The sequence below is a fragment of the Ovis aries genome, chromosome 9 (genome assembly GCF_016772045.2).
Source record: "Ovis aries strain OAR_USU_Benz2616 breed Rambouillet chromosome 9, ARS-UI_Ramb_v3.0, whole genome shotgun sequence".
NCBI classification, from domain to species: Eukaryota; Metazoa; Chordata; class Mammalia; order Artiodactyla; family Bovidae; genus Ovis; species Ovis aries.
The window spans coordinates 70,895,904-70,908,063 of NC_056062.1; the positions used below are offsets into that span (position 1 = coordinate 70,895,904).

The 12,160-nt window shown below is 42.2% G+C and overlaps 1 protein-coding gene across 13 annotated transcripts in view; it reads right to left on the reverse strand.

Annotated features, from left to right (window-relative positions):
* OXR1 (oxidation resistance 1) overlaps positions 1-12,160 on the reverse strand; it is a 518,198-nt gene that overhangs the window by 88,815 nt on the left and 417,223 nt on the right. For 2 of the 13 annotated variants that reach the window (XM_042254400.1, XM_015097842.3), the window contains exon 1: positions 1,777-1,969. The exons of 6 other annotated variants lie outside the window; for them this stretch is intronic. Coding sequence is in view for 2 of the 7 variants with exons in the window: in XM_027973105.2 (XP_027828906.1) it covers positions 1,677-1,875 (199 nt within the window). In the remaining 5 variants the exon portion in view is untranslated. Of the gene's footprint in view, positions 1-1,372; positions 1,464-1,676; positions 1,970-12,160 lie in introns of those variants that run through there. 5 more of the 13 variants (XM_027973105.2, XM_027973104.2, XM_060393823.1 and 2 more) reach the window with 3 other exon arrangements.

Below are 12,160 nucleotides of genomic sequence, written 5' to 3' on the forward strand. Positions count from 1 at the left end.
GCACCAGAGTTGAGAACGTTTTAGCCCATCTAATCAACCTCATTTACAAATAAGAAAATATAGGTCCAAAGACCAAGTAATTTTCACAAATTCTTTCAGCAAGTTAATGGTAGCAAGTATCTACCCACCTGATTGTGGCCAGACTGTGACATCACAAGGTTTCTCTAACTTGTATCAGAGACTTGGGGGCACCATGAATATTAAAGACTGGGCCATGAGTACACAAGCCAGCTTCATCAGAAGAGGACTTTGTATAATACTTTGAAGCTGCAACTCTGAAAGAGTGTCTGATATATTAATAGCAGTGTGCTCAATAAATGTTTCTGAATCAATGAATCAGATGTATATGTTTGGGCTTATTAAAATATTCACCATATCCTTTCCTGGTTAAAAGTTACCCCACATATTCTTCACCTGCTTAGAGGCTGGTCACATTTCAACTGTTTTCAACAAGTCAACTGAGATCTTACACACACAAACAAATCTTTTATTCAAACACAAGTTCCAGTCCTCATCCCTGGTCCACCTTTAAGAGGATTCTGCACCTGATTAACGTTCTTCAAAGCAGAAACGAAGTACATAACCCTTCGTTTTTCTAATTTCATAAACAGGAGTTGTGAAGAAAAGATTTTATGTAAAGTGAAGAAAAGATTTTATGTAAAGTGAAGAAAAGTTAACCAAAGGGACCATGCTAAAAATTACATTTTAATATTCAAGTTTCTTCAAAGCTTAAACTACACACTTAAACACAAATCCACAGATGTCCTCACTGGTTCACTGCTTTAAAATAAACCGTAGGATGTGGGGCTGTGGATAGATTTTATATTCTCTGTACTTTTCTCTAATTCCTAAACACTCTAATGCTCATATAACTTACTCTCATAACACCAAAATGCGTATCAGAACAGGTAACAAGGATAAAATATGACCATGAGAAGTCTGAGGAAGCCAACGACATTGGAGAAGTCAGCGTATGCATGACGCCAATACCGCTTCAGCAAGGGCTTTAGAAAATTTCTTAGGATATCAGCATCGTGTCATTACGATTGATTTTTTTTTTCTTTTAAGAATAGCACAACTGCACTATGACGAAAGAAAACACAACAGGCGGTAAAAATGACAACTGAGAAGTTTGTTACGTTCTGCCCCCTCAAGGCAACACGCAGCCTTTCAAAACACACGATACAAAAATCCGGGTTCCTATGTACGTTACGCATTTTCTTTTTCAAAGTCGTATCAAGTAAGCGTCGATGTGAATTCTCACACATGTCAAATAAAAACAATGACCCAGCCCAAACCCAAGCCAGACAAGGCGTTCTTAACGATCCACTGAGAGGAAAAACACGAGGGTCATAACTGATTCAATATTCACCTCCTAGTGGGAGGGAAAAACTTCAGAGCTCCTACCCTTGAAACAGTTGGCGCGGTAAAGTCGAGTCCCGGTGCAGAAAAGCAGGAAGAGCAGGGCAGGAAGAGACGCGACGCAGCCCCGAGGAGGTCTTCCGCCCCCAGCGCAGAGCGAGCGCTCGGCCTCCTCGGCCCCCGCCCCGGCCCACCTGCCAACGCTCGCCCGGCGCGCGCCCCCTCGCGCGGCGCCCACTCGGCCGCCGTGCCCCCGACCCCCCTGTCCTCAGCCCGGGTCGGCCGCGCGGGACGCGAAGGAAGGCTGGGCTCACCGGGTCCCTCCGGGCTGGACGGCGCCGGGGGCCGGTGGGGCGGGGACCCGCACCCGGGGTCCCCCTGGGCGGGCTCCCTCAGGTAATCCTCGAAGCGCACCTGACGGGCTTCGCCGCCACCCCCGAAGCCCCACAGGCGGTTGGCTGTGCCCCGCAGAAGGCGCCCGCTCTTCCCCGTGAACGTGGTCAGGTAGTCCATCCTGCCACGGCGGGCAGGAACCCAGGAGGGGGCCGACGGTTTCTGCTGCGACGGCCGCCACTCGGTGCGCGCCCGCCCGCGCGTCCCACCCGACAGCGGGGGCGGCGGCGGCGGCTCCTCACGCCTCCCGGGAGGCGGGGAGGGGGGGGAGGGGACGGCAGCCGCTCGGCCCGGGGGCGACCATCAGGGAACCCTGCGGCGGGGGAGCAGGAGCGGGCCGAAAGTTTTTGAAAAGTTTTTGCCGTTACTTCCTAACGCCGATTCGGGGCCAAACTTAGCTTGGAAAGTAGACACATACTTCCTGGAACAGAGGCCGCGCCGAAAAGCGGCGGCCTTTTAGCAAGCCCGGCGGGGCCTGTCCGCTTCCCACCCCCCCCCCGGGCCTGGCCCCAATGGAGCCGGCCCGCCCCGCCCTGCCCCGCCCTCCCCGGGCCGACCCGACCGGACTTTCAGGCCGCTGGGGGAAGGCTGGGGAGGGCGTTTCCCGACCCGAGGACCGACAGGGGCGTCAGGGTGGCCCTGGGGAGGCTTTGCTGGGTTTTGCGCAAAGCTTGGGGCCTGGGAGGGCAGCGTCCAAAAGTTTCTCTCGGTCAAGAAGTTTCAGTGTGTGTGGGGGGGAGGGGCACGAATGCACAGGAAACTTTTTGCAGTTTGAAATTTTGGGGGAAGGAGGCCGAGTGGGTGAGAGGAAGGAGAGGCTAGTTTTAAGGTCGTAGTTAACACAAAACAGCCCAGATTAAGATGCTTCCTAAGGAAACCATCTTCGTAAAATAAAGCATCAATCGTCTCGTTCGAAGTTCTCTGTGGCGTTAGGAACTGATGTTAAAAGAGTTTGACATTCCATGACTGGTCCTGTAAGGCAAGGTAATTAGGGCTTTAATGTGCACCTTTATCCTTTAAGGAGAGAAAGAGCAGTGACATTTGACGGGCATTTAGTACCCAATTTTGACTCCTATGAGAGCTGGTTATTCTCTTCCTTTTACGTCTGTTTGAAGGATCTTTAACGAAGTGGGCTTCCCAGGTGGCGCTAGTGGTAAAGAACCCGCCTGCCAATGCAGGAGACAGAAAAGAAGCAGGTTTGATCCCCTGAAAGAGGGCAGGGCAACTCACTCCAGTATTCTTGCCTGGAAAATCCCACGGACAGAGGAGTCTGGTGGGCTACATACCGTCCATAGAGTTGCAAAGAGTAGGACACGACTGAAGCCACTTGGGAGACTTGACTCTTATTTTTTCCCATGCACTAAATAAAACTTTCTTGGAATTACCAATTTATTAATGTATTTGAAGAAAAGGTTTAAATTAGAAGGTTGGAGAGCTAATCATACCTAACAATGGAGTCCAGAAAACATCTTTCAGGAACTTAAGTGTTTTGCCAAAACCATTGAAGATTATCCTCTGGGCCGCCCACCCCTGCCCCCTTTTCAATTATTTGACTGGTCTTTTTCTTACTGTCACCATTTTCAGCTTAACAGGTTGAACAGACTTCACCATTCTAACAGCAGCATTACTTTTATACTTGGTTAAATGTATAGAATGTCTGGGCTACGCCGCATACACCGCAAAGTGTAATTCACAGTGTTTCTGAGCAAGGACGCAGGCATGTGAATATCCAGCAACCATCCATGTGTTCAGATGTGGGGCTTGGGAAAACACTGCTCTGGACTTCCTTTTGTACCTCCTAGGAACCCATCTGGTAGTAGTAAGTGGCTTCCAGTTTTTCTGAGATTTCCATTTGATAAGGAAGCACTAAGTTTAGCGCCACTTCCAAAAATTAGGCTCAGTAAGCTTTAAAAATTGAATTTCAATGACTTAACTCTAATCCTGATTAACTAAACTGAAATTATTTTATTTTTATAAAATACATATTACATCTTCACATTTGCTATTTATTTTGTGATAATCATATGCACAACAGTGGTTGAGTTTTTTATACCTGATAAAATCTGCACTTTACTTCTAACCTTAGCAAGAACTTGTACTCTACCAGTTCAAACACTGGTTTACAAGCAGTTAACCTTTTTTTTTTTTTTTTCCTGCTTCAGTTTCATAGAAACCTAGAGCTCCAGATAGAAACTTTGATGATTAAGTGCTTTACAAGTTTTTATTTAAACTCAGCCAAGCCCTTATGTCTCTAAAATCCATTTATTCATTTCATCAGCTTTCCTTTTTAATTCTTCACGTTTGTTGTCTGAGCTGTCACTATTCTCCTGAAGTTACCAAATTCATTACTCAAACATGTTACTTGGTCTTCTATATGACTCAAAATCATAGGCCATGAAATATAAACACTCACTTTTCTTCCCCTTTTCTTTGTAATCTACAGCAAGCTCATCTCCATATATTGCCTCAGAAGAAAGGAAGTCCTTGCTCTTGTCCATGCCTCTCCTCCAAATTAATTCTTGACCTTAGTGTGTTATTGTCTATGACTTGCCAGCCTTATTATTCCTTTGTGCTTTACTATTTTTTCTCTCTCCATTCTGATTCCTTCCTCCTTATCCTACCTGTATCATCCACATATGTTCCTCTCAAGCTTTAAAAAAAAAAAAAAAAAAAAAATGGCCTTCCTTATATACCATGCCTGACTCCTCCAGCAACCCTTTGCCTTATTTTTAAAATAACTTTACTGACATATGATTTTACAAACCATATAATTCATGTGTTAAACGTGTACACTTCACTGGTTGTTAGTATATTTAGACAGTTGTTAAACCATCCCAAATCTGATTTTTGAACATTTCTATCATGGACACAACTTAGTGACTGAACAATAACAAAAATTAGCTCCCAAAGAATCTTCTTATCCTTTGTAGTACTCTCCATTTTCACCACAGGCATAGACAACAACTAATCTACTTTCTGTCTCAATGGATTTGCCTTTTATAAACATTTCACATGAACTGAATCATACAATATCTGGTCTTTGGTGTTTGACTTCTTTCAATTAGCCTAATGTTTCTGAGGCTTATTCATGTTGTAACATGTATTAATAAGTCATTTCTTTTCATTGCCAAATAATATCTTATAGGAATAGATAATTATCCATTTATAAGTTGATGGACATTTGGATTATTCCCACTTTTTAGTTATTATGAGTAATGTTGCTATGAACATCTATGTATAAATTTTTTTATGGACATATATTCTCATTTCTCTCTATACCTGAGGTTGAATTGCTGGATTTTTTTTTTTTTAAATAACATAGTCTAAGTTTAAGGTATACAATGTGATAATTTAATAGGAGTATATATAGTAAATATTGCAAAATGATTACCACAGTAGGGTTAATTAACATTTCCATAAACTCATATAATTACCTTCTTGGTATAGTTGCTAAGAGAACTTTAAGGGTTACTCTCTTAGCAACACTCTTCAACTATATCATACAATATTGTTAACTACAGTCACCATGTTATATGAAAGATCTCTCACAAGTTATTCAACTTAAAATTGGAAATGTAGGGGCTTCCCTGGTGGCTCAGTGGTAAAGAAACCTGCCTGCCAATGCAGGAGCCAACGGGTTCAATCCCTGAATCTGGGAAGATCCAACAGGCCTTGGAGCAAATAAGCCCCTGCACCACAATTATTGAGCCTGTGCTCTGGAGCCCAGGAGTGCAACTACTGAGCCCACGTACTGCAACTACTGAAGCCCGAGCACCCTAGAGTCTATGCTCAGCAACAAGAGAAGCCACCACAATGAGAAGCCCATGCACTGCAACTAGAAAGTAGCCCCTGCTCGCTGCAACTAGAGAAATCCCATGCAGTAAAAAAGAAAAAATTTGGAAATATATACCATTTGACCAACATCTCACCATTTCCCACATCCTCCAGACCCTGGCTTCCCTGTGGCTCAGAGGTTAAAGCATCTGCCTGCAATGCAGGAGACCAGAGTTCGATCCCTGGGTCTGGAAGATCCCCTGGAGAAGGAAATGGCAACCCACTCCAGTATTCTTGCCTGGAGAATCCCATGGACAAAGCAGCCTGGTAGGCTACATTTAGTCCACCGGGTCACAAAGAGTCAGACACGACTGAGCGACTTCACTTTCACTTTCCAGACCCTGGCAACCACTCTTCTACTGTTTCTATGAGTGCAATTTTTTCAGATTCCACATGTGAGATCATACATTACACGACCTGTCTTCGTCTGACATTTTAGTCAGCATAATGCCCTTAAATTCCATCCATGTTATTGCAAATGGTGTTTCATTTTCATGGCTGAATAATATTTCATGGTGCATCTAAACCTCATCATCTTTATCCATTTATCCAGTGATGGATATTTAGGTTGTACCCAGGTCTTAGCTATTGTGAATAAGGCTGCAGTGAACATGCGGATGCAGATATCTCTTTGAGATAATGATTTCATTTCCCACGGATACATACCCAGTAGTGGGATTGATGGATCCTACGGTAGGTCTATTTCTAATTTTTTGTGGAACCTCCATATTATTTTCCCTAGTGGCTGTACCAGTGTATCCACACCAACAGTTCATGAAGGTTCCCTTTTTACCACATCCTTGCTAAATTTATCTCCTACCTTTTTGATAGCAGCCATTTTAATAGGTGTGAAGTGATCATATTGTGGTTTTGATTTGCATTTCGCTGCTGACTACTGATTGGAGAGAGAAATGGCAACCCACTCCAGTATTCTTGCCTGGAGAATCCCGGGGACGGAGGAGCCTGGTGGGCTGCCATCTATGGGGTCGCACAGAGTCAGACACGACTGAAGTGACTTAGCAGCAGCAGCTGACTAGTGATGCTGAGGATGGTTTCATGTAACTGTTGCCCATTTGTATGTCTTCTTTGGAAAAGTGTCTATTCAGATCCTCTGCCCAGTTTTTAATTCAACTGTTGGTTTTTTGCTATTGAGTTTTACAAGTTCCATATATATTTTGGATATTAACCCCTTTCAGATAAGTGGTCTGCAAATAATTTTCTCCCATTTCTTAGGTTGGCTTTTTATTTTGTTGATTATTTCTTTTCTGTGATGCAGTCCCTCTGGGTTATTTTCATTTTTGTTGCCTGTGCTTTTGGTGTCATATCCAAAAGTTCACTGCCAAGATCAGTGTCAAGAAACATTTTCCCTCTGGTTTTTTTTTTAGAAGTTTTATGGTTTTAGGTCTCACATCTGAATTTTTAATTTGCTTCAAGTTAATTTTTGTATATTTTGTACAATAGACGTAGAATTTCATTCTTTTGCATGTGACCACCCAGTTTCCCCAGCAACATTTATTATTGGCTCCCCTGTCAAATATTAGTTGATGGTATATGCATGGTTTATTTTTATTTCTGGGTTCTTGATTCTGTTTCACTGGTATATGAATATACCATATGTGTCTTTTCTATGCCAGTATTCCACTTTTTTTTTTAAATTGGAGGATAACTGCTTTACAATGTTGTGTTGGTTTCTGCTGCACAACATGAATCAGCTCTGGGTGCTTGCTCAGTCACTCAGTTCTATCTAACTCTTTGTGACCCCCTGACTACAGCCCACCAGATTCCTCTTTCCATGGAATTCTCCAGGTAAGAATACTGGAGTAGGTTGCCATTTTCTACTCCAGGGGATCTTCCTGACTCAGGGATCGAACCCGTGTCTCCTGCGTCGCCTGTATCAGCAAGTGTATTCTTTACCACTGAGCCACCTTGGAAGCTGTAAGTGTACATATATCCCCTCCCCTCTTAAATCATCCTGGCCCCGGCCCCCCATCCTAGCCCTCTAGGTCCTCACAGAGCAGTGAGCTGAGCTCCCTGTGCTACACCGCTGCTCCCCGCGGCTGTTTATTCTGCACATGGTACTGTATGTGTATCAATGCTGCGCTCAGTTCGTCCCGCCCTCTCCCTCCTCCACTATGTCCACAAGTCTGTGCTCTACATCTGCATCTCTATTCCTGCCCTGCATAGGTTCATCAGTATCCACTGTTTTGATTACTATGACTTTGTAATAAATTTGAAATCAGGAAGTGTGATGTGCATCAGTTTTGTTCCTCTTTCTCAGGTGCTTTGGTGGTTTGGGGTCTTCTGCAGCTCCATATGAATTTTAGTACTGCCTGTCCTATTTCTATGAAAAATTCCATTGGAACTTTGATAGGGATTGCACTGAATATATAGAACACTTTGGGTAGTATAGACACTTTTAACAATATTACAATCCATGAACATAGGCTACCTTTCCATTTATTTATGTCTTTTTCAACTTCTTTTGTCAGTGTCTTGTAGTTTTCAAAGTAGAGATCTTTCAGCACCTTGGCTAAATTTATTCCAAAGTATTTTATTGTTTCTGATGCTATTGTGAATGAGATGATGTTCTTTCTTTTTCAAATAGTTCATTTTTAGTACATATGAATACAAGTGATTTTCTCTGTCGATTTGTATCCTACAACTTTATGAAATCTGTTTATTATTTCTAGCAGTACTTTTATTGGAGTCGTTTTAAGATTTTCTGTGTACAATGTCATATCATCTGTAACTTTACTTCTTCCTTTCCAATTTGGCTGCTTTTTATTTCTTTGTCTTGCCTCAGTGCTCTGGGTGAAACTGCCAGTACTATGTTGAATAAGAGTGGTGACAGTAGGCATCCTTGTTTTCTTCCTGATCTTAGAGGAAAAGCTTTCAACCTTTCATTGCTGAGTGTGATTTTAGCTGTGTCTTATCATATATATACCCCTTATTTTAAGGGGTATGCTACAGCTGCTGCTGCTGCTGCTAAGTCGCTTCCGTCGTGTCCGACTCTGTGTGACCCCACAGACAGCAGCCCACCAGGCTCCCCGCTTTCTGTGATTCTCCAGGCAAGAACACTGGAGTGGGTTGCCATTTCCTTCTCCAATGCATGAAAGTGAAAAGTGAAAGTGAAGTCGCTCAGTCGTGTCCGACTCTTCGAGACCCCATGGACTGCAGCCTACTAGCCTCCTCTGCCCATGGGATTTTCCAGGCAAGAGTACTGGAGTGGGTTGCCATTGTCTTCTCCATTTTAAGGGGTATATACCCAATTTATTGGGAGTTTTTGTCATGGAAGGATATTGAGTTTTGTCAAATGCCTTTTCTTCATCTATTGAGATGATCATATAAGTTTTATTCTTCACTGTACTGATGTAGTGTATAAGATTTATTGAGTTGCATATGTTGAAGCATTTTTCCATTCTAGTAATAAGTCCCACTTGATTGTGGTGTATGATCCTTTTACTGTGCTGCTGAATTCTGTTTACTAGTATTTTGTTAAAAAATTTTGCATCTATATTCATCAGAGGTATTGTCCTGTAGTCTTCTTTTCTTGTAGAGTCCTTATCTGGCTTTAGTATTAGGGTAATGCTGGCCTCATAAAATGAATTTAAGAGAATTCCATCCTCTTCAATTTTGTGTAAGAGTTCAAGAAGGACTAATGTTAATGTTTCTTTAAATGTTTGGTAGAATTCACCAGTGAAATCATCTGTCCTAGACCTTTCTTTTTGGGGAGGTTTTTTATTATGGGTCCAAACCTCTTACATTATTGCTCTCTTAAGATTTTCTAATACATTATGATTCAGTTTTAGGTTAAAGTTTTCTAGAAATTTACCTGTTTTTCCTAACTTTTCTGATTTGTTGGTATGTAAAATTTTTCATAGTAGTCTCTTACAAACGTTTATATTTGTATGTTATTAGTTGTTTTAGTTTAGACTATATTAGAAATAATTTCCCTATCTCTGCTTTGTATTTTTTTAAGGGATTAGAAAAATGCAAAAAAGGAGCAGACTATGGCCACCTACCCTACTCCCTACCCTGGGCCTTCTATGGGTGCTGAGCAGGCTCTACAACCAACACAGGCACAAAAAGCATTTAATGAATGAAGTCAACAAAGACTGGTTAGAAGCCACTCTGTGCCTACTCTACTAGTTTTCTGGGAATTAAGGAAGGAAGAGGTGGAGAAAAGATTCTTGAAACACACAAAGAAATGTACAATAGCTTTGTTAAGACTCTCAGACTGAGCTGGTCCTACTACACATTGCATGATACATAACTGCATGCATTTATGTTTGCTCATTAAACCCTACATGTTGTGTGACATGAAACCTCTCAGCTTTTGGTTTCTCCCCTATTTAATCATCTCTAACACTGCAGCTGGGTAATCTCAAATCTACAGATCTAACTGTTGCCTTTCCTCAAATTAAAAAAAAAATTAAAAAAAAAAAACAAAAACTCCTCTTCACAGCAGTGGAATCCTGCTGATAATGAGAATCAGCTGTGGAACATTTTTTAAAATTCAGATATCCCAACTATACCCCAGAGAACCTGATTCCAGGATTGTAGGGTGTGTCTCAGGAACCTCATTTTTTGATTATGAGCCATGTTTGAGATCTGCTCCTTATATTATAGTTCTTCAAGTGTTTTGCACATTTAGTTCATACAAATCACACATTTACTTCTGAAATAGGACTACATGACTAATTTTAACAAATACTGAGCCATTGAGCAGAAGTGACATGTTTTATACTCACATGTGTAAAGAAACAGCCACTGTTTAAAGGACTTAGTTTTCTACACTCCACATGCCTCTGCCCCTGCCTCGGCAACCAAGGATACTACCTGCTTTAGCTGGCATGTGGTGAGATGGTGGCAGCATCTCCAACAACCTGGATCCAGAAACTATGCAGATCAGAGTCCCTCCCCCCAACTTCAACCTGAATTGGACATGTAATATGAGTGAGAAATAAATCAAGAAATAAACACTGCTACAGTAAGCCACTGAAGTTTAGGGATTCATTTGGCACCATAGCATAAGCTTAGCCAACTTGACTGATATAAGGGTTTGTAAATGCTTAATTTACACTGATTTTTATCATACTTTCCAAGTTAATATACAAAACACTACCTGATTTATGTTGTCAAGTTCATGTATCTGATTTTCAGGCTTTTCTTGCCATTTTTATATTCTGACAAGTATTCTCAGGTTCCAAGATTATGTATTAATTTACCATTTAAATAATGTATATGAATAAGGACTTGCTTGACATTTTGGAACCAAAAGCAAGCAAACAAACCAAGCACAATGAGTAGAATGGTGAGGTGTGTGTGTGTCAAGTCTGACTCTGTGCAATCCCATGGACTGCAGCCCGCCAGGCTCCTCTGTCCATGGGATTATCTAGAGAACAATTCTGGAGTGGATTGCCATGCCCTCCTCCAGGGGCTCTTCCCAACCTAGGGATCGAACCCACGTATCTTATGCCTCCTGCACCGACAAGCCGATTCTTTACCACTAGTGCCACCTGGGAAGCCCGAATGGTGAGGCAGTCATGCAAAAAAGAGCCCATCAATCATCCATCACTCCCAATTTAAAACTTTAGTTTCATCCATATCAGCCCAATTCTCTCAATAAATGTTTTTAGGATCAGAAAATATTATAAATTTGAACTTGTAAACCATATGCATGATCTTGTGTGTGTATGCTTAGTCGCTCAGTTGTGTCTGACTCTTGGTGACTCCATGGACTGCAGCCCTCAGGCTCCTCTGTCCATGGGGATTTTCCAGGCTAGAATACTGGAGCGGGTTGCCATTTCCTTCTCCAGGGGATCTTCCTGACCCAGGGATTGAACCCAGGTCTCCTGCATTGCAGGCAGAGTCTTTCCTGTCTGAACCACCAGGGAAGCCCATGTATGATCATAACATGCCATTTTTATGTTTATATATTGGTTTTAGGTAAAACAATATTTTAAAAAGTTTGAAAATAATTGCTTTTAGAGCTATAAAGAGTAAGTCTCAATTCTCTTTCACACGCTGCCCTGAATTTAGTAATAACAACCTTGTCAGACCTGAAAGAGACCTTGGTGTTAATCTAGTTTCATCTCTTATCTTCATAGATTTGTTAGCTAAGGCCCAGAGAAGTCAAGCGAGTCTCTCAAGGTCACACGCTTGGGTAAGAACAGAGCCAGAAGAACCCAGGGCTTTCCTACAGTGAGTGCTGCCACATGAAGTTCTCCTTCTCTGACCTGAGCAATTAATTGTGACTCTCAATTCACCCAAACATTTGTTAAAGTGGCAGGATTGCCCATCAACTGTTTTCCAATGTGAAAACTAGGTCAAACTATTTACTTTTGAGATGCAGCTTTCTTATGTATAAAATAAGAACAAATAATACCTTGAATGGCACCCCACTCCAGTACTCTTGCCTGGAAAATCCCACGGACGGAGGAGCCTGGTAGGCTGCAGTCCACAGGGTCACAAAGAGTCGGACACTTACTGAGCAACTTTGCTTTCACTTTTCACTTTCATGCATTGGAGAAGGAAACGGCAGCCCACTCCAGTGCTGTTGCCTGGAGAA